Source organism: Mobula hypostoma, chromosome 24 (assembly GCF_963921235.1).
Source record: "Mobula hypostoma chromosome 24, sMobHyp1.1, whole genome shotgun sequence".
In the NCBI taxonomy this organism is placed as follows: Eukaryota; Metazoa; Chordata; class Chondrichthyes; order Myliobatiformes; family Myliobatidae; genus Mobula; species Mobula hypostoma.
The window spans coordinates 2,723,198-2,743,709 of record NC_086120.1 but is presented as its reverse complement, the minus strand read 5'-3'; the positions used below and the strand labels follow the sequence as shown (position 1 = coordinate 2,743,709).

General features: G+C 41.1%; 1 protein-coding gene across 2 annotated transcripts in view; it reads right to left on the bottom strand.

Moving 5' to 3' along the window:
• The window catches only part of crsp7 (cofactor required for Sp1 transcriptional activation, subunit 7), a 169,559-nt gene that overhangs the window by 45,325 nt on the left and 103,722 nt on the right, over positions 1 to 20,512 (bottom strand). For both annotated transcript variants that reach the window (XM_063032571.1, XM_063032572.1), the window contains exon 2: positions 3,410 to 3,484. In XM_063032571.1, the coding sequence (XP_062888641.1) occupies positions 3,410 to 3,484 (75 nt within the window). The remainder of the gene's footprint in view (positions 1 to 3,409; positions 3,485 to 20,512) is intronic.

Below are 20,512 nucleotides of genomic sequence, written 5' to 3'. Positions count from 1 at the left end.
CAGGTGAGGTATCATGACTGGGTATAAAAGTAGCGTCCATCAAAGGCTCAGTCTTTGCAAGCAAGGATGGGTCGTGGCTCACCCCTTTGTGCCAAAATTCGTGACAGAATTGTTAGTCAGTTCAAAAGGAACATTTCTCAATGCAAGATTGCAGAGAATTTAGGTCTTTCAACATCTACAGTACATAATATTGTGAAAAGATTCAGAGAATTCAGAGACATCTCAGTGCGTAAAGGGCAAGGTCGGAAACCACTGTTGAATGTGCGTGATCTTTGAGCCCTCAGGCGACACTGCCTAAGAAACCGTCATGCTACTGTGACAATTATAGCCACCTGGGCTCGGGAGTACTTCGGAAAACCATTGTCACTCAACACAGTCCGTCACTGCATCCAGAAATGCAACTTGAAACCGTATTATGCAAGGAGGAAGCCATACATCAACTCTATGCAAAAACGCTGGCCAGTTCTCTGGGCCCGAGCTCATCTCAGATAGACTGAGGGACTGTGGAACTGTGTACTGTGGTCAGATGAGTCCACATTTCAGCTAGTTTTCAGAAAAAACGGGCGTCGAGTTCTCTGTGCCAAAGATGAAAACGACCATCCAGATTGTTATCAGCGAAAGGTGTAAAAGCCAGCATATATGATGGTATGGGGGTGCATCAGTGCCCATGGCATGGGTGAGTTGCATGTATGTGAAGGTACCATTGACTTTGAGGCGTATATTAGGATTTTAGAGAGACATATGTTGCCATCAAGGCAACATCTCTTCCCGGGACGTCCATGCTTATTTCAGCAGGACAATGCCAGACCACATTCTGCACGGGCTACAACAGCGTGGCTTTGTAGACACAGAGTGCATGTGCTTGACTGGCCTGCTGCCAGTCCAGATCTATCTCCTATTGAAAATTTATGGCGCATCATGAAAAGGAGAATCAGACAACGGAGACCACGGACTGTTGAACAGCTGAAGTCTTATATCGAGCAAGAATGGACAAAATTTCCAATTGCAAATCTACTACAATTAGTATCCTCAGTTCCAAAATGATTAAAAAGTGTTATTAAAGGGAAAGGTGATGTAACACAATGGTAAGCATGCCTCTGTCCCAACTTTTGTTGAGTGTGTTGCAGCCATCAAATTCTAAATTTCTGTATGTTTACAAAATACAATTAAGTTGGTCAGTAAAACTACTGAAAATCTTTTTTCTGTACTTTTGTCAGTTAAATAGATGTTCACGTGAATTAACATATCACAGATTTTTGTTTTTATTGCATTTTGGAAAATATCCCAACTTTTCTGGAAATGGGGTTTGTATATGAAGGATGTAAGAAATAAATTCAATTCAATTTAAAGGCTAGTCGTCACCTCCGATGAACTGGCTACATTAATTAGATGGCTGACATCACAGTTCTGAAACAGGCATTACCATATAGACAGAAGAAATGATTCAAGGATGTTTTCAGTGCGTTGTTGGATGAGTATAATGTCTCCCCTAAATTCTTCAGCGATGACTGGACAAAATGGTGGGGGTGCATTCAGGATGACACGAAATATTCAGATTCCTGTGGCTGGAGCAAGCAATGTGAACAACAGGAGCACACCACCTGTCTTGCGAACAACAGCAAGCCTCATCACCATGCACCCACCACATACACTCCACCCACAGAAAGCCAAAATCTGGAGCAGATGTAAATAATTCTTGACACTGAAAGACTGCCAGAGAGGAAAGACTGATGAGTTTACATAACTGCTCATGGGGAACATTAGAAGAGGCTATTTAAACAGTAACAATGATGGCAGCAAGTCTAATTTTGGAGTTTTAAAAAAATGCTTCTGACTGGAGATATCAAGTGTACACAACTGCTTCAGTAGTTTATGAAAGCCTTACCTGGTGAAGATCTGGTTACAAATTGACCTCTGTACCAACCTACATAAGCCATCATTACAGTTTTGACAACCATGCCCCTCAGAGAGTTCCCATGAAAAGACATGACAGCATCAACTACACAGCTCCACCATAAACAACTATCTCAAATTGTCACCGACTTGATTCTGTGAACTTTACACGAATGTAAAGTTAGTGGATCCACTAACAAGAACTGTTACTCAGTTTGTTATGAACAAGAGTACAAATCTGTTTTCCATCTTAGCCCACATTTCAGTCAAAGCTGCTTGGGCCAATAAATAGATGCAAGAGCATTTCGGTTTTACACAGGTCTTCATCGGGTTACTAACGAATAAGTATACCATACATATGAGTAAATGTTTGGGAAACTGTAAAATGGACAGGGATATATTTCCTGGTTCTTGCACACATCTTTTGCCAATCGAGAATATGGCATTTCTGTCTTCTCTTCCACCTACCCCTCAACAAAGGTGCTGCGTTTAGCCAAGCAAAGCTGGGAATGCTAAACAGACAAACCACTCAGTGAGGTGGCTGACAGCTGCTCTCCCGCATTTCCTTGCTCTTCTGTCATAACTTTTTCTGTGATCCTCTCCCACACAGCTTTTTGTTCATATCTGACTTATGAACAGAGTTACAAATAGTTCTCAGGAACAGAACCCTGTCATAACCTTGGGACTGCTTGTAAACTGAAACAACCGACTTTAAGAAATTTGAGAAACAATTTTGTGGAAAATTCTGTTCATTTCATTCCTTAACCTTGTTTTAAAGACAAGTGATTAAGCTAGAAGTGTTAAAAGCCAAAGAAATATTAACTTAAATCATACACGCAATAGCACAACAGCTCTGAAAGTGCTCTCCTTTAAAGTCTTCCACCTTCCCATCACTTCTGATCCTATCCAAACATAATTGAGCCACAGTCATTGACAGATACGGCACAGGAACAGGACTTGCAGTGCAAGCTGACCAAGATGCCCCAACCAAGCTCGTCCCATTTGTCAGCTTTTGGCCCATAATCTTCTAAACCTTTCCAATGCTTGTACCTGTCTAACTATCTTTTAAAAGTTGTTATTGCATCTTTCTTAACTACTTCCCCTGGCACCTGATTCCACAGCACAAAAAGGATTTTCCCTCAAATTCCTCTTCTCTTTCCCCTTCACCTTATGCCTATGCCCTCTATTTCTTGATAACCCAACTCTGGGAAAATGACAGTACATTCACCCTTTCTATACCTCTCATGATTTTATACACCTCTGTAAGAATTACTTTTCAGTCTCCTACGCTCGAAGGATTAGAGTCCTAGTTCGTCTAACATCTCCATGCAACTCAGCTTTTCAAGTCCTGGTAGCATCCTGGTAAATCTTCCCTGCGCTCTTAATAACATCTTTTCTTTAGCAGGGTGACCAAACCTGAACACAATAATCCAAGTGTGGCCTCACCAGCATCCTATACAACCACACCATGACCTCCCAATTCAATGCTTTGGACTTATCTGCCAGTACTATTTACCTCGAGGGCTTCTTTGGTAATGGGATACTTCTCCAAACTGGAGATCACATCCAGCACCGCCACCATGTTACGGATCTAGAAGACAAACAAAACAAAAAAATCGTTAGTGGCTTTCCATGTTAAAAACAATTGATATTAATGCTCTAATTTCTCTAAGATTACTAAAGGGTGTAACCATAAAAGCAAACAGAAAGTTATATATGGTTGAGAACCCCCAGTTCCTGGGAGTAAACACCACAATAGCCTTTCATGACCCAACCACATGGATGACATAGCTAAGTAAGCTCACTCAGGAGGCTGAAGAAATCTGTCACGTCCCAAATGAGCCTCAGCAATTCGCATAGATGCGCCAAAGAAACGATTGTACCAGGATTCATCACGATTTGGTACAGCAAATGCTCTGCCTGAGACCGTAAGAAATGGCAAAGTTGTGGACAGTTCAGCACATCACAGAAACCAGCTGCATTTTTGTGTACTCTATACCTCTTAGTGAAGCAGCCAACATAATAAAAAATACCACCCCCCCCCACCCATCCTGGGCATTCTCTCTCCTCCCATCGGGCAGAAGATATAAAAGCTTGAAAGCTTGTACCACCAGGTTCAGGGGCAACTTCTATTACATTGTTTTAAGACTACTGAACAGACATGGATTCATTACTTCACAGCTCACCTTATTGTTTATTTGTAATGCACTCCATGCAGTTGTTAAAATTTATTCTGTATTGTTATTCTCTAACCTTGCTCCACTCAAAAGCACTGTGTAATGATTTGGTCTGTATGAACAGAATGCACTGTATGAACACTGTATGCAAGTTTTTCCAATGTTTCTCAGTACCTGGGACAATTACAAACCAATTCCAAATATTGTCTGCTTGCAGTCCACTTTCGCAAAAATTGTAATGCTGTATTCTGCATTGTTATTGCCTTTCATTAGTATAAACTTGACATACTGATATGATGAAATAACCTGCATGGATGGCATGCAATATCATGTTTCTTACAGTATCTCAGTACATGGAACAATAACACATTTACCAAAATTAACATGCAAATCAGAACTAAGTTAACTGCTTGCCAGATTTCAAATCAAGTGTTCTTAATCACAATGAAGTAAATTGACCACAGCTGAACTTCAATTATTGAGACCTGCTCTTTGCTAGGAGGTAGCAAAGCAGATAACAGCTAATTAGAAATGAAGGTTCACTGATTTGAATCATGGATGACTATTATTAGCCAACTATCATTATTAAGTGGCTATGAAAAAATATCTTCACACTATGAACATCACCTATGTTTCAGAGGATTACCATGCAGCATGCATTCCTGTCAATTCCATTTTTGAATATTTTTTCCAATCATCTAGTAACTCAAATCAAGTAACTTAAGCAAAACAACATGTATTTTTTCATTATTTGAATTAAGAAATTTTAAATTCAGAAGCTATACACAATTTATTTTTGTGTTCATATGACAATGTTGAATGTTCAATCAGTAATTCACCGTAAATTAAGTAATTAAGGCACAGGAATAGCAAACAGCATATATAGCAAGAGTTTATTCTGTGTGTTGACGCGTGGCCAAGTGGTTATGGCATTTGTCTAGTGATCTGAAGGTTGCTAGTTCCAAGCCTTGGCTGAGGCAGCGTGTGCATCCTTGAGCAAGGCACCTAACCACACATTGCTCTGTAACGACACCGGTGCCAAGCTGTATGGGTCCTAATGCCCTTTCCTTGGACAACATCGGTGGCATGGAGAGGGGAGACTTGCAGCATGGGCAACTGCTGGTCTTCCATACAACCTTGCCCAGGCCTGCGCCTTGGAAACCTTCCAAGGCGCAAATCCCCGGTCTCATGAGACAAATGGATGCCTATTACTATTATTATTCTGAGCACATTGGCCAACATAAATGTTTATTCCAAAAATTTAGAAAATCATCAGGTTAGTGTGCAAAGTAGATACTGAAGCAGGCTTAGCCTTGAAGTTGTAAACACACTTCTTAATGATCTCAGTGACACACACCAAGAATGGGAAGGGAGACAGAGAAGTAAAGAGTAGTCTGTCATATGCACACACTTCTCAGGAGGAGGAAGCTACTGGCCTCAACATCATCAAAGCCAACTCGAGCACTGAATGTACATTCTTTCACAACTAGGCCGTTGTTTCTAAAGTGGCTCCATTAATAAATATCCATACGGGTGTGATTTTCTTTCTATGCTCAAATACCAAAGCAGTCTAGATAAAACACTCAGTAAAAAAAACACAAGGAAAACTTTGATGCTCTTGGTACTTGGAATAGTTTAACTTCACCAAACCAATTTAATGATAAGAAATACAAAAATAGCTGGCAGAGCAACTGCACAATTATGCGAGAATAGATACTATGCAATGGTTTCTCAGAAATGTTGATAAAATCATTTTATGATTCAAATTTCACTAAGAGCCAGCTTCACAAGCATTGAAATACATAATTAATGAGAAGATACGATACAACTGATCACCAAAAGCTCAGAAAATCTTTAAACACAACAATCACCAAATATAAAAAGTGCATGCCAATGAATGGTGATCAGGAATGAAAGGTGGTGGTGGTAGTATCACACCCCTCAGTTTAAATATCACAGAACCTATCAGTCAAGAGGGCAAAGGAAGGTGACAATGCACAAGGCAGCTAGAGAGGTTCTGAAACTAGCACTAGAAGAGTCCCTGCCCTAACATTTCATGGCAAAAATCTGAGATATACAGAACAAGCCTCCATGAAAAAGACTTCCTTCATGAACAAAGATGCAGTGTAAGTTCAAACAATAAAAATGCTTAAATCCCTCAGAGGGATCTCTATATCACAGCATCTTAAAGTATTAGATATTGACAAATATTATGACAAGATACACAGTTCTGTGCAACATTCAAATAAATTTATTCCACATGATATACCTGAACAGCTAGGGAGTGGGGAGTGGAGGAGGGAGATAGATATTTGGGCATGGAACAGCAATGTATCTATCCCTGAGTTCTCTAATTCATTCCCAGGGTGCTCTCCCTGGAACAATTATAGGTTGTGGTGAATGGTGTACATAAATGTTCTGTTTACTTAAGCTGCTGTGGGAAATCTGGAGATGCAAGTCTCAACATGGTTTACCTTAGTCTCACTCTTTCACACACATACAATAAATAAAGGGCTCATGTGTTACCTATCAACTATGGAAAATTCTGTCCAAATTACATTTTGTTAGTGTATTGTCCTGGGAGTAAAATGTTTATCTCCATTCTCCAAACCTGCATTTCAGATTGATTCTTTTTATTGTCTCATACCCCTTTATTCTATTCCATAACTAGTAAATGTTGCTGGGGTAACAAAAACATTCACTATTGAACTCAGAGGATATTTTAACAAAGTAAGCTTGATATGATTTGATCATATCTAGAAATATGCCCTGCATCGGGTGAAGATCATAGGCAACGCTTTGCTTGGTGAGCTATGAATCGAGAGAATCAACTTAATATACCATGGCTGAGATTAATAATGGGCCCTTGAATGTCGGGTATATACTAATGCCTGCTGAGATAATTATCCACCCTAGTATTAGGATAAATTTAACTGCTCTGAATTGCATTAACCATACACAATACTTAAAAGGGTGTTAGAAGCAAATTTTTTAAGACTTGCTAAGTATTTAGAGAAGAAACCACAGGTCATTGAGAGAAAAAAAAATTTAATTACTTGAAGGGCTCTAAAAGCAGGCAAAAACTAATAGCAGCTTCCTATATTGAAGGTCAGAACTAAAGCAGGTTGCTGGAGCGTGTACCCTTTGCAGTGCCATTGTGTCGCTCCATTAACCAACATGTCTTTGCGGAGGTGAAAGGAAACCCCAGTTCACTGGGGGGGGGGGCGGGGGCATGAGTATACAAGTGGCTAACACACAGAAAATGTGGCCAGGATAAATGAGTCAGTTTCAGATTGACAACTTCTGGTTACATAGCCCCCTACTTTTACTGTGAATGTATCCAAATTTCCTAATGACAAATGATGAGAACAGAGTCTGCAAAGAAATAGATGGGCTGTGAAAGAACAAGAAATTGGTAAATGGAGCAAAATGTAATGCACCCCAATTTAGACAGAAGAATGAAAAAGCATAATTATTTATATGGACATTGACTACAAATTGGTGTTATACAAAAAGATCTGCAGTCTAGCACGTGAAGCACAGTTTAAAATGTAGCATAAAATTGATAAAAGTCAATGGGATGCTACCCTTTATTGCAAGTAGGAAAGAGCCTAGGGTAAGTTCACCAAGTTAATTCTTGGATCAAAGGGTTGATATATTAAGAAAGTTTAGGTGGATTGAGTTGATAATCATTGGAGGATAGAGAATAAGAGGTGAAAATAAAAACAAAATTGCAGATGTTGGAAATCTAAAACAACAAAAAAAATACTGTTTATACCTAGCAGGTCAGCCTGCACTAGCAGGAATGACACAGTGTTTAAGACTGGAGAAACAAAACTTAATTTGCAGGGAGGGTGGAGGAGGGGAAAGGAACCTTTTCTTTCCATCTTTTCTCTTCTGCCATTTAGGTTCCCAAATGTTCTTTACAGGTGAAGCAGAGATTCATCTAGATAGGTGGATACTTTATTGATCCCAAAGGAAATGAAGTGTAACATTACAAGTTCACAGATATAGAAGAGAAGTAAGAAGAATAAATAAAAATAAGTTATCTTAAACAGTCTAACAGGAGGGGGTCATCACTTCCCCAGCTATAGGTTGACTCATTATGGCCGAGGGCAAGAATGACCTCATATAGTGTTCTTTGGAGCAGTGTCATTGTCTTAGTCTAAAAGTGTTCCTCGTTTCAGCCAAGATGGCATGCAGAGGGTGAGAAACATTGTCCAGAGTTGCCAGGATTTTTCCACAGGGTCCTTTGTTCTACCACAGCCTCCAGTTGTCCAGTTTTACTCCCATAACAGAGCCAGACTTTCTATGGAGGCTGTTCGCACCACCTGCGTTGATGCCATTACCCCAGCACACCACTGCATAGAAGATTGTACTGGCGACAACAGACTGGTAGAATATGTGCAGGAGAGGTCTGCGACGCTGGCCATTCTTGTACACAGCCCCTGTGTTGGTGCTCGAATAAGTTTGTCATCCAGGTGCATCCCCAGGTACTTGTAGATCCTCACCATCAATAGTAACAGGGAGCAGTGCAGGGTTGGTCTTTCTAAAATCAATCACCATCTTTGTCTTACTGATATTGAACTGCACGTCTCAGCTTGCACTATTTGACAAGGTCCTCCACCAGGGTCCTGTATTCTTCCTTCTGTTCTCCCTTTATACACACAAACTACTGTTGAGTCATCAGAGAACTTCTGTAGATAACATGACTCAGTGTTGTATCTAAAGTTGAGGTATACTGCAATGTGGAGACCACATTGGAGAAATCAACCACAGTTTTGGTCATCACAATGGAAATGCAATCCTGAGCTTCCTGTTTTAATCCTCCATCCTACTTTCATTCCGACCTATTGGTTGCAACCACCTGTAGTTCTGCAGTAAGGCCCAATACAAGCTAGAGAAACAATACACCTTATTTTCCATCTGGGCACATTACAGCATTTTGGATTCTATACTGAATTCTAAAATTTCAGCTAACACAATTTCTATTTATGTATCTATTGTCCATCTTTGACATTGCATCGCTTGATTTTAACCCCCTCCCTTTATTTTCTTTTCTTCCAAGAGTAGAGGAAAACCTAACTTGTCAGATGTTTTCCCCATCTGCATTTCACAACTCCTACATTCTTTTAGAACACAGAACATTACAGCACAGTACAGGCCCTTCAACCCATGATGTGTTGACATTTTAAGCTACTCTGAGATCAATCAACCCCTTCCCTTCTACATAATCCTCCATTTTTCTGTCATCCATGTACCTAGGAGTTTCTTAAATACACCTAATGCATCTGTGTCTACCACCACCCTTGCAGGGCATTCCATACACCCACCATTCTTGTATAAAGAGCAGACATCTGCTTAGCCTTTCCACCAATAATAAAATTATATTCCCTTGTATTAGCCATTCCTGCCCTGAGAAAAAGTCCCTGGCTATGCACTCTATCTATACCTCTTATCATTTTCTATGCCTCTCAAGTCACCTCCCCTCCTCCTTTGTTCCGAAGAGAAAAGCCCAACTTATCCTCATAGGACAGGCTGCATCCGGGTACATCTCAGTCAGAATTGAACAGGTGAGGTCTAACTAGGGTTTTAAAGAACTACAATATTACCTCATAGCTCTTAAATTCAATCCACAGATTTATTAAGTTTAACACACCATACGCCTTAACAGCCCTATCAACTTGCACAACTTTGAGGGACCGATGGATGTCAACCCCAAGATCCCTCTGAACTCCCACAGTATCAAGAATCCTGCCATTAGAGTAGGTCTGCACAACATTGTGGTCTGAAGGGCCTATACTGTGCTGTAGTTCTGCCTTCAAATTTGACCTTCCAAAATGAATCACTTCACTGTTTCAGGTGGAACTCCATCTACAATTTATCAGCCCAGCTCTGCATCCTACAACAACTCCCCACACTATCCACAACTCCACTAAACTTTGTCTCATCTGCAAACTTACTAACCCAACCTTTCAGTTTCTCATCCAAATTAATAATAAAATTCACAAACAGCAGGGGTCTCAGAACAAATCTCTATAGAACACCACTGGTCATGAACCTCCAAACAGAATGCTCTCCATCTACTATTACCCCCTGCCTTTGTCGGCAAGCCAGTTCTGTATCCACGCAGCCAAGTTTCCCTGAATATCATACTTTCTGAATGATTCTACCATGGGAAATCTTATCAAATGCCTCAACATATACACCACATCCACTGCTCTACCTTCATCAACGTTCTTTATCACATAATCAAAGAATTAAATCAGGCTCATAAGGCATGACATGCCCCTCAAAAAGACATGCTGACTATCCCTAATCAAAGCATGCTTTTTCAAATACTTGTGAACCCTGTCTCTAAGAACCTTCTCCAATAATTTGCCCAGTGAAGTAAGACTCGCTGGTCTATCATTCCCAGGGTTACCCCAACTCCCCTTTTTGAACAATGGAACAACATTTACCACCCTCCAATCATATGGAACAATGAGGATGCAAAGATCATCGCCATAGACACAGCAATCTCTTTCCATGATTCCTGCAGCAACCTGGGATACATCTGCCTGGCCTTGGGGTCTTATCTATCCCAACGTTTTCCAAAGTTTTATGCGGGCTGGTTTTTTGAACCAACATATCGAGGAACCAACTAGAGAGCTGGCTATTCTAGACTGGGTATTGAGCAATGAGGAAGGGTTAATTAGCAATCTTGTCGAGAGATGGCCCCTTGGGTAAGAGTGACCATAATATGGTGGAATTCTTCATTAAGATGGAGAGTGACATAGTTAATTCAGAAACAAAGGTTCTGAACTTAAAGAAGGGTAACTCTGAAGGTATGAGATGTGAATTAGCTAAGATAGACTGGCAAATGATACTTAAAGGGTTGACGGTGGATATGCAATGGCAAGCATTTAAAGATCGCATGGATAAACTACAACAATTGTTCATCCCAGTTTGGCAAAAGAATAAATCATGGAAGGTAGTGCACCCGTGGCTGACAAGGGAAATTAGGAGTAGTATCAATTCCAAAGAAGAAGCATACAAATTAGCCAGAAAAAGCAGCTCACCTGAGGACTGGGAGAAATTCAGAGTCCAGCAGAGGAGGACAAAGGGCTTAATTAGGAAAGGGAAAAAAGATTATAAGAGAAAACTGGCAGGGAACATAAAAACTGACTGTAAAAGCTTTTATAGATATGTGAAAAGAAAAAGATTGGTTAAGACAAATGTAGGTCCCCTACAGACAGAAACAGGTGAATTGATTATGGGGAACAAGGACATGGCAGACCGATTGAATAACTACTTTGGTTCTGTCTTCACTAAGGAGGACATAAATAATCTTTCAGAAATAGTAGGGGACAGTCGGTCCAGTGAGATGGAGGAACTGAGGGAAATACATCTTAGTAGGGAAGTGGTGTTAGGTAAATTGAAGGGATTAAAGGCAGATAAATCCCCAGGGCCAGATGGTCTGCATCCCAGAGTGCTTAAGGAAGTAGCCCAAGAAATAGTGGATGCATTAGTGATAATTTTTCAAAACTCTTTAGATTCTGGACTAGTTCCTGAGGATTGGAGGGTGGCTAATGTAACCCTGCTTTCTAAAAAAGGGAGAGAGAAACCAGGGAATTATAGACCGGTTAGCCTAACATCGGTGGTGGGGAAAATGCTAGAGTCAGTTATCAAAGATGTGATAACAGCACATTTGGAAAGCGGTGAAATCATCAGACAAAGTCAGCATGGATTTGTGAAAGGAAAATCATGTCTGACAAATCTCATAGAATTTTTTGAGGATGTAACTAGTAGAGTGGATAGGGGAGAACCAGTGGATGTGGTATATTTGGATTTTCAAAAGGATTCCCCTAATCTAAGGAAAAACATTCTTGCCATAGAGAGAGTACAAAGAAGGTTCATCAGATTGATTCCTGGGATGGCAGGACTTTCATATGTTGAAAGACTGGATCGACTAGGCTTATACTCGCTGGAATTTAGAAGATTGAGGGGGGATCTTATTGAAACGTATAAAATCCTAAAGGGATTCGACAGGCTAGATGCAGGAAGATTGTTCCCGATGTTGGGGAAGTCCAGAACGAGGGCTCACAGTTTGAGAATAAAGGGGTAGCCTTTTAGGACCGAGATTAGGAAAAACTTCTTCACACAGATAGTGGTGAATCTGTGGAATTCTCTGCCACAGGAAACAGTTGAGGCCAGTTCATTGGCTATATTTAAGAGGGAGTTAGATATGGCCCTTGGGGCTAAAGGGATCAGGGGGTATGGAAGGAAGGCTGTTACAGGGTTCTGAGTTGGATAATCAGCCATGATCATACTGAATGGTGGTGCAGGCTCGAAGGGCCGAATGGCTTACTCCTGCACCTATTTTCTATGTTTCTATCAACACGCTCAGCTTCTTCCTAACTAACTTGTAACCCTCTATAACCTTATCTGGTCCTTGCTTCCTTAACCATAAGTAAGCTTCTTTCTTCTTCCTGACTAGTTATTCCACATATCTGTCAATCATGGTTACTTCATGCTACCTGCATCAAAGGGGCAAACCTATCCAGAATTCCAGCAAGTGCTCCCTAATGAACCTCCACATTTCTGTTGTGCGTTTCCCCAAGTACATTTGTTCTAATTTATGCTCCCCAGTTCCCACCTAATAGCATAATTTCCCTCCCCTAATTAAATATTTTCTCACACCATCTGCTCCTTCCTCTCTAAGGTCAGGGAGTTGTGGTCACTGTCTCCAAAATCTCCCACTGAGAGACCTGACACCTGACCTGGCTCATTGCCTAGCACCAAATCCAATAGGCATCTTCTTTTGTCAGCTTATCTACATACTGAGTCAGGAATCCTTCCTGGACACACCTACCAAATTTCATCCCATCCAAACCTTTTGCACCAAGGAGGTGCCAATCGATATTAGGGAATTTGAAGTCCCCTATGACAACAAATCCCATCTTTGCACCTTTCCAAAATCTGTCTCCCACCTGTTCCTCAGTGGTTGCTATTGGGAGGTCTATAGATCATTCCCAGTAGATTGTTGCATTCCTGTTTTTGACTTCCAAACACACCAATTCAATAGACGTTTTCTCCACAATGTCCGCCATTTCTGCAGTTGTGATACTATCCCTTATTAGCAATACTACCACCACCCCAGCTCTCATCTGCTTCCCTGTCGCTTTGGAAACATCTAAACCACAGAACATTCTGCAGCCAATCCTGTCCTTGTGATAGTCAAGTCTCCATAATGGCCACAACGTCGTTGTTCCTTGTATTGACCCAAGCTCTAAGTTCATTCCCATTGTTCCTCATACTTGGATTAAAATAGACACTTCAATCCTTCCCACTGACAGCAAATTTTGTAGTATCAACTGCCTAACCTACCTCATAGACTCTTGATTTGATAATTTGTCTATGTTCTTGCACTCTGCTCCTATTCGCTTGGTGACCAGTGGTGTTCTGCAGGGAACTGTTCTGGGACCCCTCCTCTTTGTGATTTTTATAAATGATCTAGATGAAGAAGATGAAGAAGATGGTTTCGCAAGTTTGCTGATGACACAAAAGTTGGGAGTGTTGTTGATAGTCTGGAAGGTTGTCAGAGGTTACAGCGGGACATTGAAAGGATGCAGAACTGGACTGAGAACTGGCAGATGGACTTCAACCCAGATAAGTGTGAGGTGGTTCATTTTGGTAGGTCCAATTTGAAGACAGAATATAAAATAAACGGTAAGATCTTGGCAGTGTAGAGGATCTGAGACATCTTGGGGTCTGTGTCAATAAGACACTCAAAGCTGCTGCGCAGGTTGATAGTGTTCTTAAGAAGGTGTATCGTGTATTGGCATTCATCAGCCGTGGGACTGAGTTCAAGAGCCGTGAGGTAATGTCACAGCTGTACAAGACCTTGGTCAGACCCGACTTGGAATGCTATGTTCAGTTCTGGTCACCTCACTACAGGAAGGATGTGATACTATAGAGAGGGTGCAGATGAGATTTACAAGGAAACTGCATTTCCAACATTTTGCTACTTTGACTTAAGAATGAGAGGTGATCTTAATGAAATAAAGAGGACGTGGTTCCTTAAGGTTGTCATAGATGGGGAGAGGTAGTAGGGATAAGCTCCCAGTACCTATTATATACTCCCAATGGTGTGGAGCTCTAATAGCCTCTGAGAACCAAGTCCAGCTCCTGGCCTTCATGTGTGGCTTAGTTACTAAAGCCAGTGGAATGGTTTCTAACAGGCAAAGGGGCAAATGCAGATAACTGGGACCTTAAAACAAGTCACTTCAGGTAGATGGGGCTTGTCAGCCCTGGTTGTCAACTATTCCAGAAGAAAAACTCTGATTTCAAACCTCTGTTGCCTGGCGGCTATACCCACTCACATGCAAGGCTTCAGGAGTAAACCCTGAGATAATATCCAGAGTTGGGGTCCCTAAGTCAGTTCAACACAAGGCCATAAGACATAAAAGCAGAATTAGGTCATTCAGCCCATCAAGTCCACTCTGCCATTTCATCATGGCTGATCCTGGAACCCATTCAACCCCATACACTTGCCCTCTCACCATATCCCTTGATGCCCAACCAATCAGGAATCCATCAACTTTCTCTTTGAATATACCCATGACTTGGCCTCCACCGCAGTCTATGGCCAAGCATTCCACAGGTTCGCCACTCTGACTAAAAAAATTCATCTATACTTCTGTTCTAAAACTTCACCCCTCAATTTTGAGGCTGTGCCCTCTAGCTCTGGGTACCCCCAACAGAGAAAACATCCTCTCCAGATCCACCTCATCTAGTCCCTTCAACATTCGGTCGGTTTCAATGAGATCCCCCTGCATTCTTCTAAATTCCAGTCAGTACAGGCCCAAAGCTGCCAAATGCTTTGTTAACCCCTTCATTTCCAGAATAATCTCCGTAAACCTCCTCTGGACTCTCTCTGCGATGACAATATATTCCTTCTGAGGTAAGGGACCCAAAACATTAGCACTTCAGCGTTATCTCATTGCGTTTACATTCTATTCCCCTTGAAATAAATGCCAACATTGTATTTGCCTTTCTTTACCACAGACTCAACCTGTAAATTAACCTTCTGGGAGTCATGCACAAGGATTCCCAAGTCCCTTTGCACCTATGATGTTTGAATTTTCTCCCTGTTTAGATAATTATCTGCATTATTCCTTTTACCAAAATGCATTTTCATACATTTCCCAACACTGTATTCCAGCTGCCACATTTTTGCCCATTCTTCCAATTTGTCTAAGTCCTACTGCAATCACATTGCTTCCTCAGCACTACCTGCCACTCCACCCATCTTCTTACCATCCGCAAACTTTGTCTGTCAGTGATTTAGATGGTGGAATTGATGGCTTTGTGGCAATGTGAAAAGTAGCAGTTCCAATACTGACCCCTGAGGAACACTAGTCACTGGAAGCCAAACAGAAAAAAGTCCCTTTATTCCCACTCACTGCCTCTTGCCTGTCAGCCATTCCTCTATTCCACAGCAGTTTCTTTCCTGTAACATCATAGGATTTTATCTTTTTAAGCCGCCTCATTCGTGGCATCTTATCAAATGCCTTCTGAAAATCCAGGTAAATGACATCCACTGCCTCTTTTTTATCCACCCTGAAGAATTCTAACAGATTTGTCGGGGAAGATTTCCCTTGACAGAAACCATACCAACTTCGACTTATTTTGTCATAAGTGTCCAAGAACCCCCAAACCTCGACCTTATTAATAGACTTTAACACTTTCCCAACCACTGAAGTAAGGCTAACTATAATTTCCTCCCCCCGCCCCCACTTTCTGCTTTCCGTAGGGAATCACTCCCTACGTGACTCCCTTGTCCATTTGATCCTCCCCACTGATCTCCCTCCAGGCACTTATCCTTGCAAGCGGAACAAGTGCTACATTTGCCCCTATACCTCCTCCCTCACTACCTTCCAGAGCCCTAAACAGTCCTTCCAGGTGAAGCAACATTCACCCGAGTTTGTTGGGGTCATTTACTGTGTTTGGTGCTCCCGATGTGGCCTTCTGTACATTGGTAAGACCCGATGTAGATTGGCGACCGCTTCGCCAAGCATCTACGCTCTGTCCACCAAAACAAGCAGGATCTTCCATTGCCAACCCATTTTAATTCCACTTCCTATTCCGATATGTCCATCTATTGCCTACTCCACTTTCGTGATGAGGCCACACTTAGGCTGGAGGAACAACACCTTATATTCTGTTTGGGTAGCCTCCAACCTGATGGCATGAATATTGATTTCACAAACTTCCAGTAATGCTCCCCAAATTCTCCATTTCGCAACCCCTTTTCCTTCCCTCACCTCATCTCACCAATTAACTTTCCAGCTCTTTACTTCATCCCCCTCCCTCCAGGTTTCACCTATCACCTGGAGGTTTTTGCTCCCCTCCCCCCACCTTCTAAATCTACTCCTCAGCTTTTTTTTCTCCAATCCTGCCAAAGGGTTTCGGCCTGAAACGTTGACTGTACTTTTTTCCATAGATACTGCCTGGTCTGCTGAGCTCCTCCGCCATTTTGTGTGTGCTGCTTAGATTTCTAGCATCTGCAGATTTTCTCTTGTTTGCAACTGCTCTATATCCTGTTGTATCCTTTGGCAATCTTCTACACTATCCACAACACCAATCTATGTATCACTGCAAATTTACTGACCACCCATTCATGTTTTTATCCAAGTAGTGTATGTATATGTATATACATATAGATACATACATATATACAGGTGTCCCCCGCTTTACCAACGTTCGCTTTACGAAACCTCACTGTTACGAAAGACCTACATTAGTACCCTATTTTCACTTTCAGAAGGTGTTTTCACTGTTACGAAAAAAAAATTCAGCGCGCGATAAAAGGCAGCACGCCCTGAGCAGCCGCTCTCCCCCGGATTCTCGCCGGCATTGCTTAAACACGAGCCTGTGAGCAGCCATTTGCAAGATGAGCTCTATGGTATCGGAAAAGCCTGAAAGAGCTCGTAAGGGTGTTACACTTACGGTAAAACTAGACATAATTAAGCGTGTTGATCGTGGTGAACGAAGTAAGGACTAAGTGAGTTTGGCTTGTGGAAGGTGATGAACATAATGTTGAAGAGGTTTTGGCATCCCATGACCAAGAACTGACAGATGAAGAGCTGATGCAATTGGAAGAAAAAAGGATAACAATCGAAACCAAATGAGTAATGATAAAGTACGACTTTAATTTTGAAAGGGTACGTCGGTTTAGGAGATATTTGCAGGATGGTTTGAGTCCTTATTAAAGAACTGCGTGATAGAAAAATGCGCAAGGCTCAGCAGTCAAGCAAGCCTTCCACATCAGCCACAGCAGACGACGAACCTCGACCTTCGACATCGAGGCAGGCAGTCATAGGAGAAGAGGAGCTGCCTGCTCTCATGGAAACAGGCGATGAGATGACACCCCAGTGTCCCACCACCCCAACTCCCGGGCCACGGACAGATACCGATTTGCGGAGAATGCAAAGGTAGCTGGGAGGCACACAGCACATCTTTAAGGAAAAAAGCCGAAATAAACATGCTAATTAATTAGGTGCCGCCGACATGTAATTGTCGGCCCACATCAGAGACGACACAATCGGAAATTGGCACTGATCTGGGCTGACAATTACGGGTGGCACCTAATTAATTAGCAGGTTTGTTTCGCCTTTTTCCTTAAAGATGTGCTGTGTACCTCCCGGCTACCGCTGGACCCCTGCGTTCTTCGCGACAATGTATTGCTCAGCGGCCTGGAGGGTGGGGGCCACTGCACCACCCAAGCTCCGACGACTCAGTCTAACACACCATCATCAGTGTGCTCGGCGCTGAACCAATTCCCGTAAGTGATACTACATTGTACATACATTATTTCTACTTTATATAGGCTGTGTATTTTTACGTGTTATTTGGTATGATTTGGTAGCTTCATAGCTTAAAGGTTACTGGAGAGCGCTTGCGTGTGTTTTTGCCAACAGCGCTTGCGTGAGATTTTCTGCCGACGGCGCTTGCGTGAGATTTTCGCTCCGGAGAACAGTTCAGTAATGATTGTGGAAAAGTATTTCTACTTTATATAGGCTGTGTATTTATCATATCATTCCTGCTTTTACTATATGTTACTGTTATTTTAGGTTTTATGTGTTATTTGGGATGATTTGGTAGGTTATTTTTGGGTCTGTGAACGCTCACAAAATTTTCCCATATAAATAAATGGTAATTGCTTCTTTGCTTTACGACATTTCGGCTTACAAACTGTTTCATAGGAACGCTCTACCTTTGGATGGCAGGGGAAACCTGTACACACACAAAAACCACAAACAGCAAAGATCCCAATAAAGATCTATGCTAACACTAGTCAAGGACTTCTGGCCAGATTAAATCCCTTTGACCACTGTCCTCTGTCTGCAATGGGTAAGCCAATCCTGAATCCAAATGGCCGAAACAATTTCAATCCCATGCATTTTGATCTATTGGATGACCCTTTCATGAAAGACCTTGTCAAATACTTCATTAAAAATTCATGTAGACAATAACCACAGCTCTCCATCAATCAGCTTTGTCATCTCCTCAAAAATTCAATCACATTATTCTAGTAACTTTTATCTTAGGAACTAGATACAGGAAAATTGTAAAATTCTTTTACGGTTATTTAAGGCAAATTATCAACCCGACCATTGCCTACACCATAATTTTAAAAAGTCAAGCCAAACTTATCTAATCAGTATTTCTTAAGCAAAATATAAGTTGAGCCAAATTGTGCCCAGCTCAAAATTTAATGACTGCAATCTTCTTTGTGGTAGATATTCACTTAAAATATAGAAAAAAAAGGCACTAATTACTTAAAAAAAAGAACCTTTCTCATTATCATTGGCGGTGTAGATAAGTCATCCAAGACAAATATTCCAAAGGATTTAAATAAGGGATGAACTTGAACCAAGTGTCAGCAATCTCAAGAAATGTTCAAATCATCAAAATCTTGACAAAATTTCTAGGAATGAAGGGTTTTGAACAGGTCTTCAGGTCTGAGCAAAAGTAATCCAGTTTTAAATTTCTTTATATAATTCAAGTTTTTATTATTATTTATTCTTATTTTACAAAGCAGCACAGCATATCATAGAGCAGATACAGTACAGCATACGTACACAGCCATCCCATGACAGGAAAACAAATAAAACTTGGAGACAGAAAGAAGTTCTAATTTAAGTTTAAATGAACATACAACCAAAATTGATCCCACACGTCTTGCACTTATCCCTCACTGTTAATTCTTCCCAACATGTGTTCATATGATGAAATCTTAATCATTTCCTCAGTCCATTCCTTCACAGTGGGACATCTGGGTTTTTTCCAGCTTTGCAATATAATTCTTGCAACTGTGATGAGACCCACCTTTAAAATAGTGAACTTGTCATTGTTTACATTCGGTATCATTGTCCTATCACCCAAGAGACAAAGCCGTGGACACAAGGGCAGTGTGGAACCCAACCAATTCCCCAACAAATCAAGAACTTCACACCAAAATGGACGAATCATGGAACACTCCCAAATTATGTGAAAATATGTGTCCACCTCATTTTTACATTTCCAGCATAAATTATCAACAATCCCCAGTTTGTAGAGTCTAGTTGGTGTCCAATAATATGTGTACTATGTTATACTGAATAAATTTCCTTCTCACTTCCCTAATGTCTACCCACATTTGATAAAATATTTGACCATTCATTATTTTCAAGATCGCTTCCAAGATTCTTTTGCCATACTGCTTTGAGATTGTTACACGATTCACCCACAGAGTGCTTGAACTTTTTATAAAACACTGATGCTTTATGAACTTCCTGTGGTAATGTAAAGTTTTCAGTTAGAGTTACTTTAAAGTTACTTAGAGTTACTTGTTGGGTTAGAGTCACTGTTCTTAAATATGCTACTAAATGCAATGTTTTATTTGTAAATACTTCCAAAAATTCCCTTTATCTACAAAGTTATATTTCCTCTGCAAATTGACATATGATATAAAAATCCCATTCTCACAGAGATCACCTACTGTATTTACACCTTTAATCTTCCATTCTTTCCAGGACACCATTCTTTTCCCATGCATATCTCAGGGTTATTCCAGAGCAAGTAGTATAACTGGTTTAAATGTGACGTTCTACAAGCTTTACGAATTGTACTCCACACACTCCTTGAGTGAAGTAATATAGGATTTAGATTAGGCTTGTTTCCCACATGTTGTGAGAAGATGTTAAGGGGAGAATGTGGTCCAGCCAGGCTCCGTTCTATAATTACCCAATCTATATCAACATCAGCCCTGTCCCAATGTTAAGCTAATCTGGTCATTTCAAAGGATAATTTATATGCCCTGACGTCTGGTAGACTGAGCCCACCCATGTCCCTGGACATAAACATCCTACTCATTTTAATTCTGGGCTTCTTCTTATCCCATAGAAAATCACTGA